This window comes from Ambystoma mexicanum, chromosome 9 (genome assembly GCF_040938575.1).
Source record: "Ambystoma mexicanum isolate Mex_15411 chromosome 9, UKY_AmexF1_1, whole genome shotgun sequence".
Lineage (NCBI taxonomy): Eukaryota > Metazoa > Chordata > Amphibia > Caudata > Ambystomatidae > Ambystoma > Ambystoma mexicanum.
In genome coordinates this window covers 225,887,131-225,907,287 of record NC_090931.1, presented here as the reverse complement: position 1 = coordinate 225,907,287, position 20,157 = coordinate 225,887,131, and the positions used below count along the sequence as shown (strand labels likewise).

At 46.3% G+C, this 20,157-nt stretch overlaps 1 protein-coding gene across 1 annotated transcript in view; it reads left to right on the top strand.

Annotated features, from left to right (window-relative positions):
* The window catches only part of LOC138487893 (NXPE family member 1-like), a 367,830-nt gene that overhangs the window by 135,062 nt on the left and 212,611 nt on the right, over positions 1–20,157 (top strand). Inside the window, exon 2 of the mRNA XM_069614516.1 lies at positions 506–693. Within this exon, the coding sequence (XP_069470617.1) occupies positions 583–693 (111 nt within the window). The 5' untranslated portion in view covers positions 506–582. The remainder of the gene's footprint in view (positions 1–505; positions 694–20,157) is intronic.

Genomic DNA, 20,157 nt, shown 5'->3' with positions numbered 1-20,157 from the left:
TAACCACACAAACCACAGCGCCACCTAGTTGCTATCCTTGGAAGTTCACCTCCAGTTCAGAGCCACAAAACAATGCTTTGCGGGCGTGCATGTTGTACTTGAAAGCTTTCATTATTCACTCCATGTGAGCCAATTGTCATTACCTTATAGGACGTTGCTGTTTTATAGATAGCTGTAGCAACTCAAGAGATATAACATTGATGGTATTCAGTTACCCATCGTAACTCGCTGTGAATCAAGTAGGTCTCTTCAGGTTTAAGCAAAGCATGAGTCAGAAACACCTCTTTATGAATTGCCTCCCTTAAAGACTGCTACGTCTGCTTCCACAGTGCTAATATGACTGCCCCTTCAGAGCTAGAGTAACTTATTTTATAAGTGCCGGACTTTAAATATTTTTATTGCTGAGAGGAAGGGTATTTCCCAACAGTGCCTCAACAAGATATATAACTATTAAAAAAATGTAGCACAATGAGTAGAACCAAGGCCTTCTGCTTTATCCCTGCAGCAAGTGAAACCAGGGGCAGGATCAGGCGAGCGCCGGGCCACTTTTTGCTGGGGAGACCATCAACATATCACAACAATATGCATCCGGAAGCCATAAGGGGAACGAAGCTAATAGTGGCTCTGATGGCCCTCCTCACCTGCATCTCTCTGACATATTACAGTCTACAAACAAAGCACTTATTTTCAAAGGTATGTGTTCACCTTATTTTGATTGTTGCTTGTATTTTGATGTAATTGTAATGTATTTGTGCACACATCGCCCATTCGCCAGCCTCCTTTCCTACTTTTTGTAAATGTTCCAAGGACTCCAAATTAAATAAGCCTCTTTATGGAATTCTGAAGCGGGGGCGAATTGTCAGTGCACTGGGCTGAACCTGGACCAGCGTTAATACACTATTCCAAATATGATGGCTTAATGCCAATTACCAGAAAAGAAAGCCACTGCTGTGCATGGTAAAAACATGAGGGCCGACTTCAAAGGGGTCAGAGTGCAGTTTGTAACTGCACCATCCCCATCTGACAAAGCGTTACCAATGTGACAGGGGGTTGTCGAACCTCCTTTGCTAGACTAGGCATCCTTGGTCTCATGAAGTCCTTCACTCCCTGCCTCTTGTGCTGTTTCTCAGTTTGACCAGCACAGCACATTGCTGATGACAGACTGTGGTGCTGGTATCACTACCAAGCCCCTGTTATGGAGTTGTGTGTTGAGTCTGTTAATCTCTGGGAGGGTCTACTTTCAAGTGTCTACTGTTGAAGCGTTATTAGAAGAGAACATAGAATGAATGAGTGGCTCAGCAGCTAAAGACTGCAGCTCGCTACTCCTACCAATCCCAGTTCCGCCACAGTCCTCATGGTCCCCAGGCTTGGATTAGCGTATAGGGAAATAGGGCAAATCTCGAACCAAAAATGCAAACTGCTAGTGTGTGGCAGTTTGTTTGGTCAAAGTGGGCCATTTTGATAAGTTCCTTCACCATGCAGCTAGTAGTTTGGACCAGTGTTACTGAATAAATATTCTTTAAAATGCACAATTTGCATCACATTTTATCAAAAAACTCCTCCATGGGTACTACTCAAATGGTCTTCCACAAAAGAAATGAATTGCCATTTGCCAATGTGGTGTACATTTTCATTGGTTCCCGAGACAATTGTATGCCCCAGTCCGACCCTGATGGTGCCTTGTCTTTTGCTAGTACTTTTCACTACTATCCTATGCTGATGAGTGTATTGTGATGTTTGCCTCACTCCTGGCCTCGACCACTCAACTCCTCCTCTTTGAAAACTTCAACATCCACCTCTTTGAAAACTTCAACATCCACCTGGATGCTTCCTGTCCCTCCTCTGGACTCTTTCGCGACCTCTGCGACTGTCTTTCTATTCTCCCTCTGGCCAGGCTTACTCTGCAGGGCACACATTGGATGTTCTGATCTCCTCAGACCTGCCCCTCTCTAACTAACTACAACTCCTCTCTCCTGGAGTGATCACTTTCTCCTCTCATCTCTCTCTCTCTCTTCCTTAGGCCGAGCCAACACACACTCTGCCACCCACCTTCTCGGTTATTCGACCCATGAAGCATGTGTCAGTTGAGGCTTTCGCCACCACTTTCTCTGCCCCTCCTGCACCTCTGGCTGACTCACATCCTGTAACAGCCCTTTCCATGCTCCACTCCTCTATCTCTGACACTCTTGACGTACTTGCCTCGTCATGAGGATATGCTTGAAGCCCAAAGCCAAGTGCAACTCCTGGTACGACTCAGACCTCGTCACCATTAAACCTGAGTGGAGGGTGGCTGAGAGGAAATTGCTGGCATTGTGTGCATCCACTGACAAACTGGCCTGACGCCTGCTCCAAAGGAAATATCAACTCTCGGTCCTCACTAAGGAGAGCGCTCACATCCAAGCCTGCGTCTCTGCTGCATCTAACAACAAATCAGCCGAATTCTTTAAAATCTGCAAGGAGCTGGCCAATCCTGCTGCAGTCTCTGCTTCTCCTGTCCCCTCCCACACCCTTTGCACGGCCCTGGCCTCTCATTTCATCTTGAAAACCCAGGACATCCTGTCCACCCTCTTGTCCTCTCCTCTCTCCTCTACCTCTGGACTCCCTGCGGCCACCTCTCTTCCTCCCTTCTCTGCCTTTCCTCTGTTCCCCCCTCACAAGGTTTTTAGACAAGTCTGATCTATGAAAGTCTAATCGAACCAGGTTCTTCCCTTTTCTTCTAAAGCCATCATGGACCACTTTGACAACCTCGCTCCAGCCTTGGCCGATTTCTGCAATCACTCATTCGCCAGTGGAACGTTCTTTTCCCCCCCTGGAGCACTCTCTTGTGCACCCTCTTCTCAAGAAACTCTCAGCCGACCCCCCCAACCCTCCATCTGGCTAACTATCGCCCGATCTCCATCACTCCTTTCCTGGGCAAACTCTTGGAAAAGCTGGCAATCTCCCAGCTTAATCTTCACACTGAATCTGTTGGTTCTCTCCATGACCATCAGTCCAGCTTCAGAGAGCAGCCAGAAGCATGGAAACTGCAATCCTGAAAATCCATGAAGACCTGCTCCCTAACCTTGATTCTAATCACCCCTCTGTCCTCATCTTACTCAATCTTTCATCTGCTTTTGACAAGGTCAACCATGCCATCCTGCTCAACTGGATCTCTGATAACCTTGGTATCACTGATCAGGCCCTGGCCTGGCTGACCTCTTTCCACTCGGACCTACCACCCCAGGTCCAACTCGAGTCCTTTCTCTCTTGCTCTCTCTAGATGTGGTGTTCCTCAGGGGTCTAACCTTTCTCCCTGGCTTTTCAACCAATACCTGGCACCTCTCGCCCCCACCACATTGCCGTTCTCTTCTCCAACTTTCAGTGCTATGCAAATGACGCTCAGCTAATTTCCAGGCTCCCCTCTGCCGCCTCTTCTCCCTCTCTCAGCTCGGATTGCCTGTTTGCAATCCTGGAGTGGTGTGCCACCAGTGACCTCTGCCCGAATGCCAGCAAGAAGGAGATCCTCCTCATCGGCTCACCTGCACCTTCCTTTCCTGTCACTCTCTGGTCAGCCTCCATTGGCCCTCTTCCTGCTCCCACCTGTGAGGGTAAGAACCTCAGGGTCATCATTGACTCCACACTCTCTTTCTCTCCTCATATCTCTGACATCTCTAAGAAGTCTACCAGCTGCACCTCCTCAGAGGTATTCTTCCTTTCCTCACCGTTCCCCAGAAATTCACTGTCTCCAGAGCTCTGGTTCTCTCTGGGTTGGACTATTGCAACAGCCTTCTTTTAAATCTGGCTGCCTCTACTCTGCCTTCTGCGAATCATCCAGAACACGACTGCAAGACTTGTCCTTGGCCTCAAGCCCAGGGATCATATCTTTTCAGCCCTGAAATCTCTCCATTGGCTCTCAGTGGCTGCAAGGAATAAGTTCAAGACCCTCTGTATTGTCGCCAAGGCCTTCTGGGGTCTGGGACCGCAGTACCTCCAACTCTCTCTGCAGAAATGTCTTCCTACTCGAGCTCTCCGATCCTCCACCTCCAACTCCTTGAGGGTCAGTCACTTTTTCCAAGCAACGAGCTGGGGGTAGATCTCTTTCTTCGGCTGGCGCCTCTCTCTGGAACAGCCTCCCTGCCTCCCTGCCTCTCTGAAACTTGATGCAAACCATCTCTGGTTCCGGAAGCACCTCAAGACCTTCCTCCTTGCTTCTCTCACCCTCTGCCCTGCTGATCGCCTGTCTGATTCTGCACTGGTCACCTGGCTACGCTCTGAATTTGGTCCCAGGTCCCTGACCGCCCAGTTGCACACCCACACTTCATCCTGGCAACCCCTGCACTTTGGTTCTGTATCTTTAACCCTACAGTCCCTTTATCTGCACTTATTTGACACCTGCTGTCTGCACATATTCTCACACTTACCACCTGTTTGGTTGCACAATCTGTTATTTTTACCCTTTGTACTGCACTTTCCCATCCTCCTCCTCCTCCCCCAGCACTTTTTCCCTCCCCCCACCCTGCACTTGCGCGATCTCAATGCCACTAGGCCTTGTAAGATTGTTGTCTTTTATCCTCTCAATGTTTCCCCTCCCTTGCCTCATCACGCCTTGAAACACTTGTGTATAGGCACGTTATAAATGCAATATCATATCTTGATTGATTGTCTGATAATAAATGACAATTTCCTGCTGTGGTGTGACAGTAAATCATAATGCTTAAGGGTTTTGCATTCACCATTCACTGTTGTAAAAAGGGATGCAGTAAATTCTTCAAACAGTAATCTTTTTTTGTTTCTTAAAAAAAATGTTTGAAAAACTGTTACTCATAATTCATAATCGATAGGAATAGGTTTTTTTTAGGAGACTTAAGGTACTTACTCATATCTTTATGGTGAAAATATGGCCTGACAACATTTGGAAAGTAGTAGAGGTAGCTATTAACCAAATGACATTGGACCTAATTATATTGACAGTTGAAGAAGTAGATAACTCATTACAATAATGATATCAACAGATATCTTTTTCACAAACTAATTTAGCAATGTTAATGAATCACCAGGAATTATAGATTTCTTACATAGGATGTTTGAGAGTTATGATATGGAAGTAGAGAATCAAAAAATCTGAAAATTCAGATGGGGCACTCTAGATTATAAAATGGACATATTATGCAGTTGATTTGAATACTACTAAAAAAATCAGAACAAGGGTAGACACCAATATATTTAAAAGGTACCACCTTATCTTTGGGTTGTACTTCTTCAGCTATCTTCAGCACTTTTTCAGATTAATTAAGCGAATCGGTGAAAAAACACTAGCCTTAACTAATTGTGGAAAATTAAATACAAAAAATAAATACAAAAAAATACAAGTAACGATGATCAGGAAGCCACTACAAGACTCGTTTTTACATCACAAGACAAATCAGACTAAGCAAGTAGAAATCCACCAATTAAGGGTGAGTGAACTTAAAGAGAAACTAGTAATTAATATGTCCCATGTTTTATTGGCATATTTTCAGCTTCGCACCATGGGGAAAGGCTTATCATTTATACTACTCTAGAACATACAAGTTCATCTCTTATAGAGGAAATTGATTTATTCTAACTTTACCGAAAGTTGAAACTTAAAACATTATTTTCCAGATTAGATTCAGATACACAGCAAATGTATGAGGACACATGATACAATGAGCCTAGAACCAAAAGTACATTTAAACCCAATAGGCAAACACATTGTCACATAGGGCCTCATTACGACCCTGGCGGAAAGTGACTGACCGGACCGCAACAGCGTAAATAGCGTTTCCGCCATTGCACGAAGGAGCAAAGTGCGGCTAATCACGACCCATCGGGCACGAGCATTACGCCATGGCGGAATCCGAAAGGCTGCGATGGCGGAAATGACCCCAAAACGGCCCTTACCGCCGCCGTACGCTGCACCAGGTGCAATACCGCCACCCATCTTAGCGGTCACCGTAATGAGCGGTCACCGTAACGAGCGGGCACCGCAAATTACGGCCACCGTAAATATACGGAAACGGAAGTAAAAGCATGTGGCCGGAACGGGAAACAGCACGCCGCACAACTATAAAAACCGAATCCCAACACAACCATTAAAAATCCGACCCTGACACACATCCCAACCCGTTAGCAACCCCAGTTAAAAAAATAAATATGGGAAAGGTAGCCAAGAAAGCGTGTGACCGCAAGCGGCAGGTACACTTCTCCCGAGAGGAACTGACCGTGCTCACCGAGACCCTCCAGGAAAATGCCGCCGTCGTCTTCTCCAGTCAAATGACCAGGACGGCCCTTGCCAACAAGAAGGCCATATGGGCCCTGGTGGCACAGCGCGTAAGTGCGGTGGGGACAACACCCCGCACGCCACAGCAATGTCGCAAGCGGTGGGACGACCTGCGGATCCGCGTACGCAGCATACTTTCTGCGAACAGGAACATCGCCACAGCTACCGGGGGGGGTTCAGAGTCGCCCATCAAGTTGACCCCCTGGGAGGATATCTGCGCCTCCACCATAGGAATGGAGAGCATAGAGGGAGTCGGAGGGATGGAGAAAGGAGTGCCGACATCCGGAGAATCAGGTAGGTTGGCCAAGAGAAACAATGCGAAATCCACAAACCACGAACATGTGCAGTACCATGTGACCCCATAGTGCAATACATACTTTGACCTGACAGCGCCCTCTAAAAGTCAGAATGAATAAACAAATCAATCAAGATGCCATAAACAACCCCTACATGTGCAGCATGCACCCCCTAACTGCAGGCAGCCAAATGAATGCATCCTCAATCCACACGAAAATGAGACCACCTCCAAGGCCCAGTCCCAAATCAGCCTCATGTACCACCCCAATGCATTTGATACGTTGCCATTCCAAATCCGACAGACCCATAACTAACGCTCGCCCCTCTTTACTCCACCACAGGGTCCGATACCAACGACGAGCTGCAGGACACCCCTACCAGCACGCCTGCAAAGAGGGCCAGGACCAACGTCCCAAGAGCCTCCACCTCAGGTGCAAGGATCAAGACACGGCAGCAGCAGGAATCAAGTGGCAGCACACTGGAGGGGACTGCAACAGGCACCCCAGCAGCCAGCAAGTCCACAACCCCAGCACCACAGGTCCCCCCAAAGAACGTATCTGATGGCACTGCCTCTGGTGGTAGCAGCACCATAGGTGACACAGCTGTCATGCCAGCATGCTCCGACACGGAAAACAGTGCTGGCGACGTAGATACCATCCATGACCTTTCCCAATCCCCCTGCATGTCCCATCCCCTACACCATGACGAAACCACGCAGGGGCACCCTGAAGACGACGACTGGCCAACCCCCACAAGTCCTGTGCCAAGGCAACATGTGTTGAGCAGCCCCCCTGTCACACCACCGCAAATGTCCATGGCCCAGCAGAGGCAACAGTCCCTCGACCTGCTGATCGAGCAACAGCAGGAAGTGTCCACGCTACTCAAGGACCATGCAAATGAATGCGGGGGTTCCAGGGCAGCCATGGAAACATCCACCGAGACACTCAGGGCACAAATAGAGAAAAGTAGTGAGAGCCTCAGGGGAGAAATGGAGAGAAGCACCGAGAGCCTGAGAGCACAAATGGAGAAAAGCACCGAGAGCCTGAGAGCACAAATGGAGAAAAGCACCGAGAGCCTGAGGGGGGAACTGCATGCGACGTCCAAAGACGTTTGTGCTGAACTTGCTGCTGTGCGCCGTGTGCTCTCGGAGCTCTCACAAACCCTCAGAGACATGCATGGACGCGAGCAGGCAGAGACATCATCCGTGGCAAGTTCCGTCCAGGGCAGCCCCCAACGCAGATCTGGCAGGAACCTGCGCTCCACGGGCAGGGGTGCCCCTGATACCCGTAGAGGGGGCTTGCAATAGCGTCCAACCACGGACAGCATGCATATTTGGACACTGGTGTTGGGGGGGGAGGTAGTAGGGTGGAGGGGGTGTGTTGGGCTTCACTGGGTGGCGGGTCCATAGGGTGTATAAATCAAATCACATTAACAATACAGCATCTCATAATCATCCAATGACATGTGTGGACATTGATATTTGCGTACGAGGCCTTCATAGGCGTACAGTCCACAATGTGCCTGTACTACACACACACAGTGCCACAGGTCCCCTTTCCGTGTAATAGGCACCATGCGTGGTTGCTAGAAGCATGCATCTATGATGCTCTGTCGGATTGCACGTGCATCCTGTGCCTCATGGACTCCTTGAGGTGCCTCCACATCCCCACCCTCATCATCATCATCATCTTCAGGTGCATGCAGTACAGCGTCAGGGGGCATGGGCACATTCCTACGTATGCACATGTTGTGCAGCATGACACATGCCATGACCATCTTAGAAACCTTCTCATGGCTGTACATGAGTGCCCCGCCAGACCTGCTGAGGCTGCGGAAACGAGCCTTCAGTAGGCCGAATGCCTGTTCAATGACCACACGGGTACGTGAGTGGGCATGGTTGTAGTCCTCCTCATGCTCGTTCTGTGGGTTCCGGATTGGTGTAAGGAGCCATCTCTTCAGTGGATACCCGGCATCACCTGTATGAGACGAATAAAGGGTGTCAGTGGAATGATAGTGCTAAGTAGCCCCCCCCCCCCTCCTGCAAGGTCATTGACGCATCAAATGGGCCACGATGTCATGCATGGAATGAGACTCACCGAGTAGCCAGGATCTGTGCCCTGCGTGTCGCTCCATGTAGCGTGGTATTCTTGTGTTCCTCAGGACCATAGAATCATGGGTAGATCCTGGAAATCTGGCACAACAATGCGTAAATATCTTGTTGGAGTCACACACCATTTGCACATTGATTGAATGAAATTGTTTCCGGTTGCGGTACTGGACCTCCATGGCATGTGGGACAACCAATTCAACATGGGTGCAGTCGATGGCACCAATGCAACCCGGGATGCCGCCAAGTGCATGGAATCCCACTTTTGCGTTGGTAATCTCCTGGTACGTGCGTGGTAGTGTGATGTGGTCGTCGGCGTGCTTCAGGAGGGCATCGTGCACTTGGAAGAGTGTCCGTGAGAACAGTGGCTGTGAAATGCCATGCAACTGTCCCACTGTGTGCTGGTAGGTGCCTGTGGCCAGGAAGTGGAGTGCAGACACCACCTTCAGTAGGGGTGGGATGGCGGTTGGGCTATCTATCATGCTCACGAGGTCAGCATGTGTCATGTCCACAATGGCGATTATGGTGTCCCGGTCCAAACGGTAGAGGGTGTGGATCTGCTCAGCAGTGAGGTTGAACGGATCGGCTCGGAGGCGTGGGATTGCGGGCCGCCTGCGTGGTGGTAGTGGCAGTGCTTGTGGGGCTTGCTGACCCTGCCTTGCCCTCCTCCTCCTCCTTCTCCTCCGTCTCCCCTGTGCGCCCGGTTGTTGTACCTGTTGTTGTTCGTCGTCTTCTTGTAGTTGTAGCACTTGCAGTGCTATCTGGTCCCCCAGGCCCAACATCGCTAGTCCTGCCGGTAGCATTTTGGAGTGGGAGTGGTTGTGGGAGGGGTTTGGGTCTGCTATATATGTGCTGTCGGCCTGTATGGCCTCCACCTGTGCTGATTGAATGATTCTGTGGCAGATGCTATCCCTTCTGGCCGAGCACGTCCCGCACGTAAGGCTGCATTTGGCCGCATGGCATCTTGGGATTGGAATCATGTATCAAATCCCGATGGCAGTGTGATGTACTTTGACTGATTTTCATGCTATGCTCCCATTGTTACACATGCTATGATTGCAGCCGCTTACATACCTGTGAAGAGTCAGTGGTATGTAGGGCTCGATCGATGGCCGACCCTCATGCAGCACAGTAACGTACTTCACCGACGGGCGTGGCGTCCCATTTGTGATTGCAGCCAGTTAGCATTATGACACACAGCCGCACTACATTGATGTAATTGTGAATGCAAGCGTTCACAGAAGCCTTTTCGACGTAATGTTGCAAGTGAGGAATTCGAAGGCCAGCATTTTTGGTTTTGAAGTAGCGGCGAGGATACGCCCACAGGTCTGGCTGGAAATGTAACGTTCTATTGTAGAATGTCCTTGGGACATGGCCCATAACGAGCAGGCAATGAATGATATGAATTGAATGGGATGCGCAATAGCGTAGTGGACGATAAGGCAGGACGTTCCCAAATCCATTCTGCTTCACAACACTACAGATCCGGCCAGGGGCACAGTGGTTTTTGCGGACTGCATTACGCACAGACGCGATGGAAGTTTCACATATAATGTGAGTGAATATTCATGCGTTTTCATTGCGGGATGAGGGAATGATGAATGGATGCATGGACTGATGATTCCGTTTAGGGTCTGCCATGTACATGGGTTTTTTGAATCACTCCCCTTCCCCTGCGCTATGTGATGCAAGGCTGCCATAGTGGGACATACGTCTATCTGCCCTTGTCGGATCCTCCCTGTCTCGACGCGCCTTCATACACTTGTGTCTAGGCACGTTACTAATCCCATGTCATGGGTTCTATCTTGACGGACGCATGCACAGTAACCGACGTTGCCAATGGTGTATTTAGCTCGATTGATTTCGTTATGATTCGATACTGATTTAGGGGTGTGTATATTCCTTTGGAGTGGGCTAGCATGCATATGGGTGTGGATTTGGTGTGTTGAATGAAGATTGTAATGCATCATGAGTCCCGTAATGCAATCGGTTAATTTGTGTTTCTTTTGGGTGACAGGTATCTCCTGCCCTATTGCAGATGCCATCTCTACGCCACTCCTCCAGATGGTTTTTACTCTCGACTCCTGCAGCTTCGGGTGAATCAGTGGAGCACCATTTCGATCTTATGGGACGATCGCCAATGGGCCACATGCCCTTACGCTGTACTGGTGGCTAGGTGCAACATTTCGGCCTTTCAGCTCGACTAGTGCCTGCCTCATGGGACGGACCTGCGGTTCTTGCCGCTTCCATGTTGCCTTTTGGAACGTTGATGTAGGCCCTGTGTGCCATGATGGTACAGGGCGTCACACAAGTGGAAGCTGGTCAATTATTGCAGATGCAGCCCTCGGTGATGATGGTTGTTTTGGTGTTATTTTGCAAATTGCTGTGGGGCCTTTGTCATTTGGATGTGCATTTAAATTGTATTCCGATATTTGTCGTGTTGCGTTGTTCTTTGCAGGTGATGTGGCGATTTTCGCTTTGTGGCGGTATGTATTGCGAGATGATCTGCATTGTGTTCCGCCTTCTGAGTTGAGTTGTGTGGTACAGTACTGGCCGCGTTTGCCTACGTAGCACAGTATGGTCACGGATAGGGGCTGCCATTGTGACTGTTTACATGATGTGCTGTTCAGGGGCGGGGGATTGGCTTTTGGCCGACTGGTGCCTGTCAGCCAGGTCGATTGGTGGAATGATGGGATGTTCAGAATGTGGCTGGTCACAGGTGACTGTGTTTGCGTGCGTTTGTTGGAGGGGGACTGGGGTCATGTCCATTGGAATAGCTTCTGTATTGATGCCATCTGTGCCCTGCAGCTCCCATCGGCCCCTCTTGGGATGAGCCTGGCTGCTCAGTCACTCTGCCAACTTGTGTGGTACATGCTTCTGCTGATGGTTGGTTTGTTTACTGGCAAGAGTACAGGGCTGGTGCAATCCCCCTCAGGATGCTGTTTTGGATGTTGCCTTGCGCTGGTGGCAAGCGATGGGGGACTACTGTTGTTTTGTGTCATGTGTTCTTGATTTTCATTTTGATGTATTGTACCTTCACATGCCTGTGCTGCGTCAGTACGGCTATGGTGACATGCCGTACATGGATGCCCACTCACGGGGCGCTTTGAGCCCCTGCATGCTTTTCTACGTTGGCATGCATGGGTGAATTGTAGATTTCACTGGTTGCATAGTGTGGGTACATTGCGCCTGCCAGGAGTTGTGCAATGTGGCCAGGGAGTGGAGTACAGGCACTCAGTGGGCCATTTACGGTTGGTTCACGATGCCGTATTTCTCGCCATGGCGGAATGGTACTTTACGACGTGCTTGATGGCGTTCAGTACATGTCCGCTAGGGTCAGAATTCGCGTACCGTTGCGCCATGGCGGTGATTCCGGTTTTGCAAGGCGCGCGTGCGCGTACTTGGTGCAGTTAGCGTTGCCGTTCACTGCGGTGTCGCTAATGGCATCGTACTTTACGGTGACGGGTCATGATCGCAACGAGCGGTGTTCGATGGCGGTATTGCATTTCCGCCATCATTTTTCCATTTCCGCAAGGGTCGTAATGAGGCCCATAGTGTTTTCACTAAGCCACTCTTAGTGATTTCAAATGAAGTATGCAAGAAATAAACCGACCCATTGATCACAAAAAGAGAGTGAATCTTAAAACAATTATGGTGTAATCATTCAATTATCATTAAACTAGCTAATAAAGGAGGAGCATTTGTCATTATGAACAACAATTATTTTTTTAATGAAGTATTAAGACAATTGGGTAGTGTAGATACATACATGAAACTTGAGGCTGCTCCAATAAGATCTGTAAAAGAACTTACTGAGGAAACTTTAGAACAGATGATAATACATTGATCAACCGTACAACTAAACAATTTTCGATGACCTAATATAAATGAACCCCTATTTCTTACATTCTACCTAAGATACACAAACATCTAATTAACCACTAGCAATGTCAATTATTGTAGCAAAAGAAAATATATTAGAACCTCTTTTGACACACATTAACACTATCATACAAACCATCATTCAAACAAGTGAAACATGTCTTGTAGATACAATCCATTTTTTTAACCAATGATTAAAGATGTACCCTTCAATCCAGATGAAGAAATTATGTTTACTATGAATATAGTTGGTCTGTATTCATCTATTCCACATCAGGAAGGTATTAAGTCAATGGGTGTCTGGTATTGAAAACCCAGCAAGTAGGGGCTAATACAATTTTCGTTTAAACACTACTAAAACATATTATGTTAACCAATATATTCTATTGCTAGCACCTAGTTTTCATGCTTATGATATAAGGGTATCCCTTATTGTCAATGTTTACATTATAAGAGAATTATCTCAGAAACACAGAAGTTACACTTGAAAAAAATGAACATTAGTGCAGAATTGAGAGAATGAGGCTATAATGAACAATTATTACATTCTGCATTGGATAAAACTGAACAAATTAACTTATGCAAGAGGAAGTGATTCCCAGGTGAAGTCAAACAAAGTCTGGTCACCGCTCTCTGCAGCTTTCCGCGGTTGGAGGCTAATTATCTATCCTCTATTCTTTGCCTCTTCTCTTTATGTTCCTGTCCTCATTATTTCTAGCTCCAATGCAACGCTCAACAGCTGCTCCAACTTCCTTTGCCGCAGCACGCCTAGTTTACTCACTTGCTGGTTTATGCTTATTGACCATCATAATGCTTGCTCCATTATGCTTCTCCCATTTGATTGCTTCTGCCTCTCTGATACTGTTGACATGTCTGTTTTAAATTCTACTTCCTGTAGTACTCCCAAAGCTGTTTCTTATCTTTTTGTAATTATTCTAATCGTCTCTATCCTTTGCTCTAATTACCCTTGACCTGTTAATACTGCTCTTTGGAATGCTGGCTCCCCTTGCAACAAATCACACTCTGTTTTAGATACATTTCTCCATCTGAACCTATACTTTTTGTATATTAGTGAGACATGGGTCTTTTCTTATAATACTGCTATTCCTGCATCTTTCTACTCCCGACACAGCTTTCGTTCACACACCTCGGCCCTTGGCCCTTGGGGGTGTAACTGGTATTTGTTACTGCTCACCTTTTGTTTCTTTTTACGAGTTCATTGCCTTTCACTTACTTCTTTCTCTAAACCTAAACCTTTGACTTTTTCACTTGTCTATCGTTGTCCTAGTCCTGTGGGATCTTTCTGTGATCATATTGATATTTTGCTTTGTGCTATTTTACCCTATTCTACTCCATTTATACGTCTCTGTGTTTTTAGTCTTCATCTTTTCATTTCCCACTCATTTCTTCTGTTTCTTTCCATTCCTGACGCATATTTTCTTTCTGCCCTCACTACTCCTCCCTCTCATGTATCTTGCTCTTGTCTTGATCTTATTTTCATTTCATCTTTATCCACAAGGTATGTTTCTGTACATCCTGTTTACTTTTCTGATCATCATCTTCTATTCTTTTCAATTCTTACTTCTCTCCTCTCACCTACTTCTGCTTTTCTCTCTCTACATCTCTTCTCTTGCTGCTATCACTATGTCTTTTGGAATATCCTCTAATTTCTATCGGATGATATCCAGCTCCTTCTGTCTTTCTCCTCGTTCTCATCTTCTATTCATAATAACCTTACATCTTGTCTTCTAGCTATCAAATCATGCAGTTCTCTTTTTTCGCCGCTAATACTATTGCCTCTCCTTCTCCTGCTTTCTTTGTTTAATTTCCCCCTTCACAACTACCTATTTCATCTTCTGCTCATAATATTGGTCTTTATCTCAATACTGACTTATTCTTCCCTCATATTTCTATTTCCTCATATGCCTGTCGCTATCATCTATTCAACATTCGCAAATCCCACCCTTTTCTTATGTTTTTTTTGCCACTAAGCTTTTGATCTCCTCACTTTTCATGTTGATTTTATTGCTCTGCTACACTCTTTAGACTTCCAGCCTCAAGAGTGGCTCCTCTAAAGTCTGCCTTCAATGCTTCCATGTGTCTCTTAAACCTTCTTTTCCCTTGTAATTCAATTTCTCTTGACATTTTCTTGGCTGGCTTTCTTTTCACTCTTGCCATAAATGTAACTCTCTCCCTTGTTTTCTAATCTCTCTATTTATTTATTTATTTATTTATTTATTCATTTATTTATTACATTTATTATATGCCCAGATCCTGAGGTATCACGGTGTATTTACAGACACGAACAAAATACAATCTTGGTGATGAACACAGCATTGAAACAAGAGATACAATTTACATTTCTGCATTATATACACTGGCGATACATTTATGTACAGTGGATGCGAGGAATGGGCCTGGGATGTGATGTGCTTGGGAGTATCTAAAACTGGTTGAATAACCGCGTTTTAAGTAATTTTTTGAAGAGCGGGAAGGACGTTTCCTTCTTGATATTAATCAGTAGGGCATTCCAGTGCCTGGGAGCAAGTACTTTGAAGCTGCTGCCTCCTGCTTTTTCTCTTTTAATCCTTGGGATTTCAAGGTTTTCTTTGTTGTTAGATCTGAGGAGTCTTGTCTGGGTTTTCTTGGTGATAGTGTTAAGGATGTATTTGGGGACTTTGTTGGCGATGCATTTATGGGAAATGCTGAGGGTTTTGAAGAGTATTCTGGCTTTGATGGGGAGCCAGTGAGTTGTGTCTCCTAATATTAGAGATATGATCAGATTTTTTTATGCCTAAGGCAGCTCGGAGGGCTTTGTTCTGCATGCGTTGTAGTTTGGAAAGGTTAGTGTTGGAGGTGCCAAGGAAGAGGACGATGCAATAGTGAAGTTTAGATAGTATGAGCACTCTTGCTAGTGTAATGCAGTTTTCAGGTGTCAGGAATTTGCTACTGAGAGAGATAAGTTTGTCTGTGTAGGCGGTAGAGGACGCTAGGGTGTTTACTTGCTTGGACATGGTAAGTGTCGCATCCAGGTAAACCCTGAGTGTTTTCACTTGTTTTAGTACTGGGATTGTGGTGCCATCGATGCAGAATGTTGCATAAACAGGCTGTAAGGAGGCTATCTTGGAAGATGATCCTAGTATGAGCAGCTCTGTTTTATCGTTGTTGCGACATAGGGCCTCATTACGAGGCCGGCGGTAGCTGTGCCCTTCTTAAGGGCACGGCTACCGCCAGTAATGATTTTTTACCGGGCACATGGAATGGTCAATTACCGGGTCATGCCAACCTTGGCGGACCCGGTAATTGCCCATTCCATGGGCCCGGTAAAAATGAATCCCTATTCCCATTTGAGCCCCATAGGGAGCTAACAACGGGCCTGTTAACGGGGAACCTCGTAATAGGGCGGAGTGGGTTTAACGACACCGGCACCATTACCGGTGCCGTTAAACCCATTCCCCCCACCTCGTAATGAGGCCCATAGACTGTTGTTGGCCATCCAGTTTTGGATTATTGAGTAAATCTTATTGATGAGTATGGAGTCTTGCTCATGGTTACCTGTTAGGGGTATGAGGATTTGAGTGTCATCTGCGAAGTTTGTGTAGATGACACCCATGGCATCCAGTGCTGCGAAGAGCAGCTTAGTGTAGGCATTGTACAGGGTAGGGGAAAGGCAAGAGCCTTGAGGGACACCTAATGGGACACCTAATGGGACTGGTGTGGGATCTGCTGCTTCTTTACCGATGGCGACTCTTGAGGTTCTGTCTGCGATAAATGATTTAATCCAGTCTGTGGCATGATTGGATAGGTTAAAGTTATTGTTTAGGGTGGCACAGAGTTTGTCATGGTGGTCAACCAGGTCAAAGGCTGTGGAGAGGTCGAGGAGCATTAGTAGGCAGAGTTTGCCTGATTCTTTGGTGGCATCCATTTGTATCTTCAAGTCGAGTAGGGCTGTTTCTGTGCTATGGTTGCGACGGAACCCTGATTGTTGGTCTCCTAGTAGTTGATGGTGTTCTAAATGGTTTTGAATTTGGGAGTAAGCTATTTTGCTGATGATTTTCAGGAGAAATGGGACGTGGTTATGGGTCGGTAGTTGGTAGGGATTGAGGGGTCCAGGGTCGTTTTTTTTGGGCGGGGTGTTAATCAGGCTTTTTTGATACTAGTGGGAACAGTGTTAGAGTTAAAGGAAGCATTGACAAATTCAGTTATGACTGGTGATAGGGTGTGGCACAGAGTTTGACTAGATGGGAAGGGAATTGGTCTTCTATGCAGTTGGAGGCTTTGAGTTTCGTTATGGTGTCTAGTAATTCTTTGTTGGTGACAGGGGTGAATTGATGCAAAGGTAGGAGGCTTTTTTTTTCTTGCAAAGGAGCATTTTTTTGCTGTCTATTATTTTTTGTAGCGGTAAGATTTCGGAGGCTAGTGCGTCTGGTTTTGCTGGAGTTATGGGGTACTGTCACTTGGCATGGGTTCTCGAGGATGGAGAACAGTTCTTTGCTGTCAGAGTTAGCATTGGTTATGCACTTGTTAAAAGTGTTAGCTTTCTGAGAGATTATGGCCGATTTTATATTTTTTGTTAGCTATTATGAACGCCTTTGCTGATTCGTTGGTATTGGTTTTTCTAAGTAGATGTTCGAGTGATCTTTTAGTACGTCTCATGTTAGTCAGGTTTCTGGGATTTCGTGGTAATGGGAGCGAGTGCGTCAATAGTACGGGTGAGACATTGTTAATAGCAGTCTGCTAAGTAATCTGGATTGTTCGTATTGGGAGTGACATTGGCTAGGGCCAGGTGCAGAATGGGGGAGAGGTCTGCTGTGATTTTTTTTGAGATTTCTGGTTTCGAAGGTGTCTGGTGCTTTAGGGCTGGTGGGGACAGTATTTTAAAATTCCAATGTGAACGTGATACTGAAGTGGTCCGACCATTCTACGGGAAGGATGGACTCAATGGTGACTTGAGAGTTGAGGGAAAGGATCCAGTCCAGCGTTCTGCCTTTGGAATGGGTTTATTTGTTTATCAGTTGGGTGAAGTTAATTTCTGACATGGCTGCATGAAAGGAGGCAGCGTCCATGTCAAGTGGGTCGTTATAGCCTAGATTGATGTCCCATAGGATAATGCACTTAGTCTTGGGTTTTATGAGGGGCGTGACCAGTAAGAGGATGTCTAGGTTAGGGTGACTAGCTTTATTAGGTGACCTGTATACTATTAGAAAGTTCGTGGTGGTTTTGGGGTTGGGGGAGAATTTAACTAGTAAGATTTCATAGCCCTGTATTTGCTCCAGTGGGCACTCTCTAACTTGTAGCGAGGTTCCGGCTATTAGAGCAACTCCACCTCCTTGGAGGTTGTTCCTGTCTGTTCTAAGGATACTGTCCCCGGGGGGTTATGGCGATGGCTAGAAGGGGGCCTGCGGCGGGGTGTAACCAGGTTTCGATGACTGCTAGAATGTGATGTTGTTGATCTATGATGAGGTCGTGGATTTCTATGGCATGTGCCTCTAGGGATGGAACATTGATGTGAGCGCCTCTGATCGTAGGTGAGGGCACGAGGGGGGGTGTGCTTACTAGGTTCGGAGGTTGAGTCAGGGTTTTGAATTCTATGGATGATTTAGTTTGTTTTTTGGAGAAGTCTTTGAGTGATCTTTTATTTGGAATGACCATTGTTTTGGTGCCGGTGTCTTTGGTTACAGGGGGTCTGGGTATTTGATGGTAGGAGCTGGTTCTGGCTCTAAGTCTATTGAGTCTGGTGATCCCCAAGGAGAGTATAGTTTGACGGATGGTTTTATTTCAGTGGCTAGGAGAGATAGGCCCATCTAGATTGGTGTCATTGGTGCTAGCGATTTTGTGTACACTTCTAAGGGGAAATGGGGGGAGGTATGGTAGAAATGGGGTGGAGCAGGGAATGGGGTGGTGACGCTGACAACCTAGTTTAGCGAGGCCATCATTGACTGAGATGAAGAGTCGTCCTGTGCAGGGCACAGAGTGGGGCATTATACAAAATGGGAACATGATAGCGGTTAGGAATGATGACATTCTTGGTCGTGTGTAGTTGAAGGCAGGTGTATAACAGAAATACGACAAATAAGTCTATTTTTTCACCTAGGTAGCACAAGACTTTGGTGGTGGCTTACTCAGTTGTACAGGCTTAAGGTGCAGGTGGCAGCTGGTGACATGGTGAGGTGACAGACTTTAAGCAAGTGGCAGGTAGGGGTGAGGCAACAGTAGCTGGCAACTTACTAAGTTGAGGGCAGAGTCTGGGGTCAGAGTAGCCATAATAATGATCGCTATAAGGATTGTTAGCAACAGTATTTAGATCAGAACAGATAATTGATGTCAATACAACTCTAAACAATGGTGGTATGAGGTAATACTGAATATCTACACAACCTAGGTTGCAGCATTCATTAGTAAGTTAAAACAATTTAACATTCAGCATACGGAAGGCTAAACAACATGAATTCCACAGGAGGCTGTGGATAGGAGGTGGAGGTAACGTGGTGGTTGGTTTAGAGCTAGCTTGGACTAGGGATCGCTCTTGAAGACAATGGGGCTGCTATAAGTGAGGCAGCGTGAAGAGGTCGGTTGTGGCATCAATAGGGCTTTCAGTGTGCAGGTCTGTGTTATAGTGTCAATCAGAGTTAGACAGGACACGAATGAGCAGGAGGTTCAGGTTAAGAAATATGGCGCTTTCTGGAGTAGCTAATGGGCGGATTGTAATTAGCGCAGCCAATTGTTTACAGGTGTGTCTAGATGGGCGGGCAGCTTACCAGCATCTATGCAAACTAGTGGGTAGCTGGTGCTGGTAGGGCAGGGTTCGGCCTCGGCAGCCTCGAGACAGGCTCCAGACAGGCAGAGATCCTTATGGTGTTGACTGCTGGCGCGTGATTGGCCCGAAGTAGCTGGTATTGGCCAATGAAGTCACGCGTGCCGGTCATATGGTGAGAAGGAAGGCAATAAGGGTCCGGCAGCCATCTTGGATAGGGAATTCGATTTCGTACAACTCTTAAGACATAACTTCTTCACATAGAAAAACAACTATGATTACCTTTGTGTAGTTTTTAATCATGCACTTTATTGTACTATAAAGTGTGTTCTCTGTTCAGCTTGTTGGCGTAAAGCGCTATGTAAATCACAAATAAATACAAATAAAATTAATTATTTTGTAGGAAGACCGATTAGAATTTCACCCGAAATGCGTTGGGCAAGGACAATCTCCAAATCCATTCTTAGAGAGATTACCAAGTACTTTATGATTAACAGCTTTGATTTATAATGTTCTAATTTATAATGTTGTATTGATTCACTTTTGAGAACTATGAGTTCAGTTATATAAATGTATTTGTGAACACATGGAGAGATGTTTTTTCATAAGAACGGATTAATGAAACCAATGTTTAACTTTATATCTTTTCACTACATTGTATTGTTTAATTTAAATGTTTGATATGAGGAATGGTTACTGCACATTCAAAATGTATTTAATAATTCTACATTCATATATTAAGTTACATTCTTGTGGTTAGAAATTTATTTGGAATGGTTTATATTGAATAGAGTGCAACACATTTTGTTTGGATTTGTGATGTATAGTTCTTGGGAC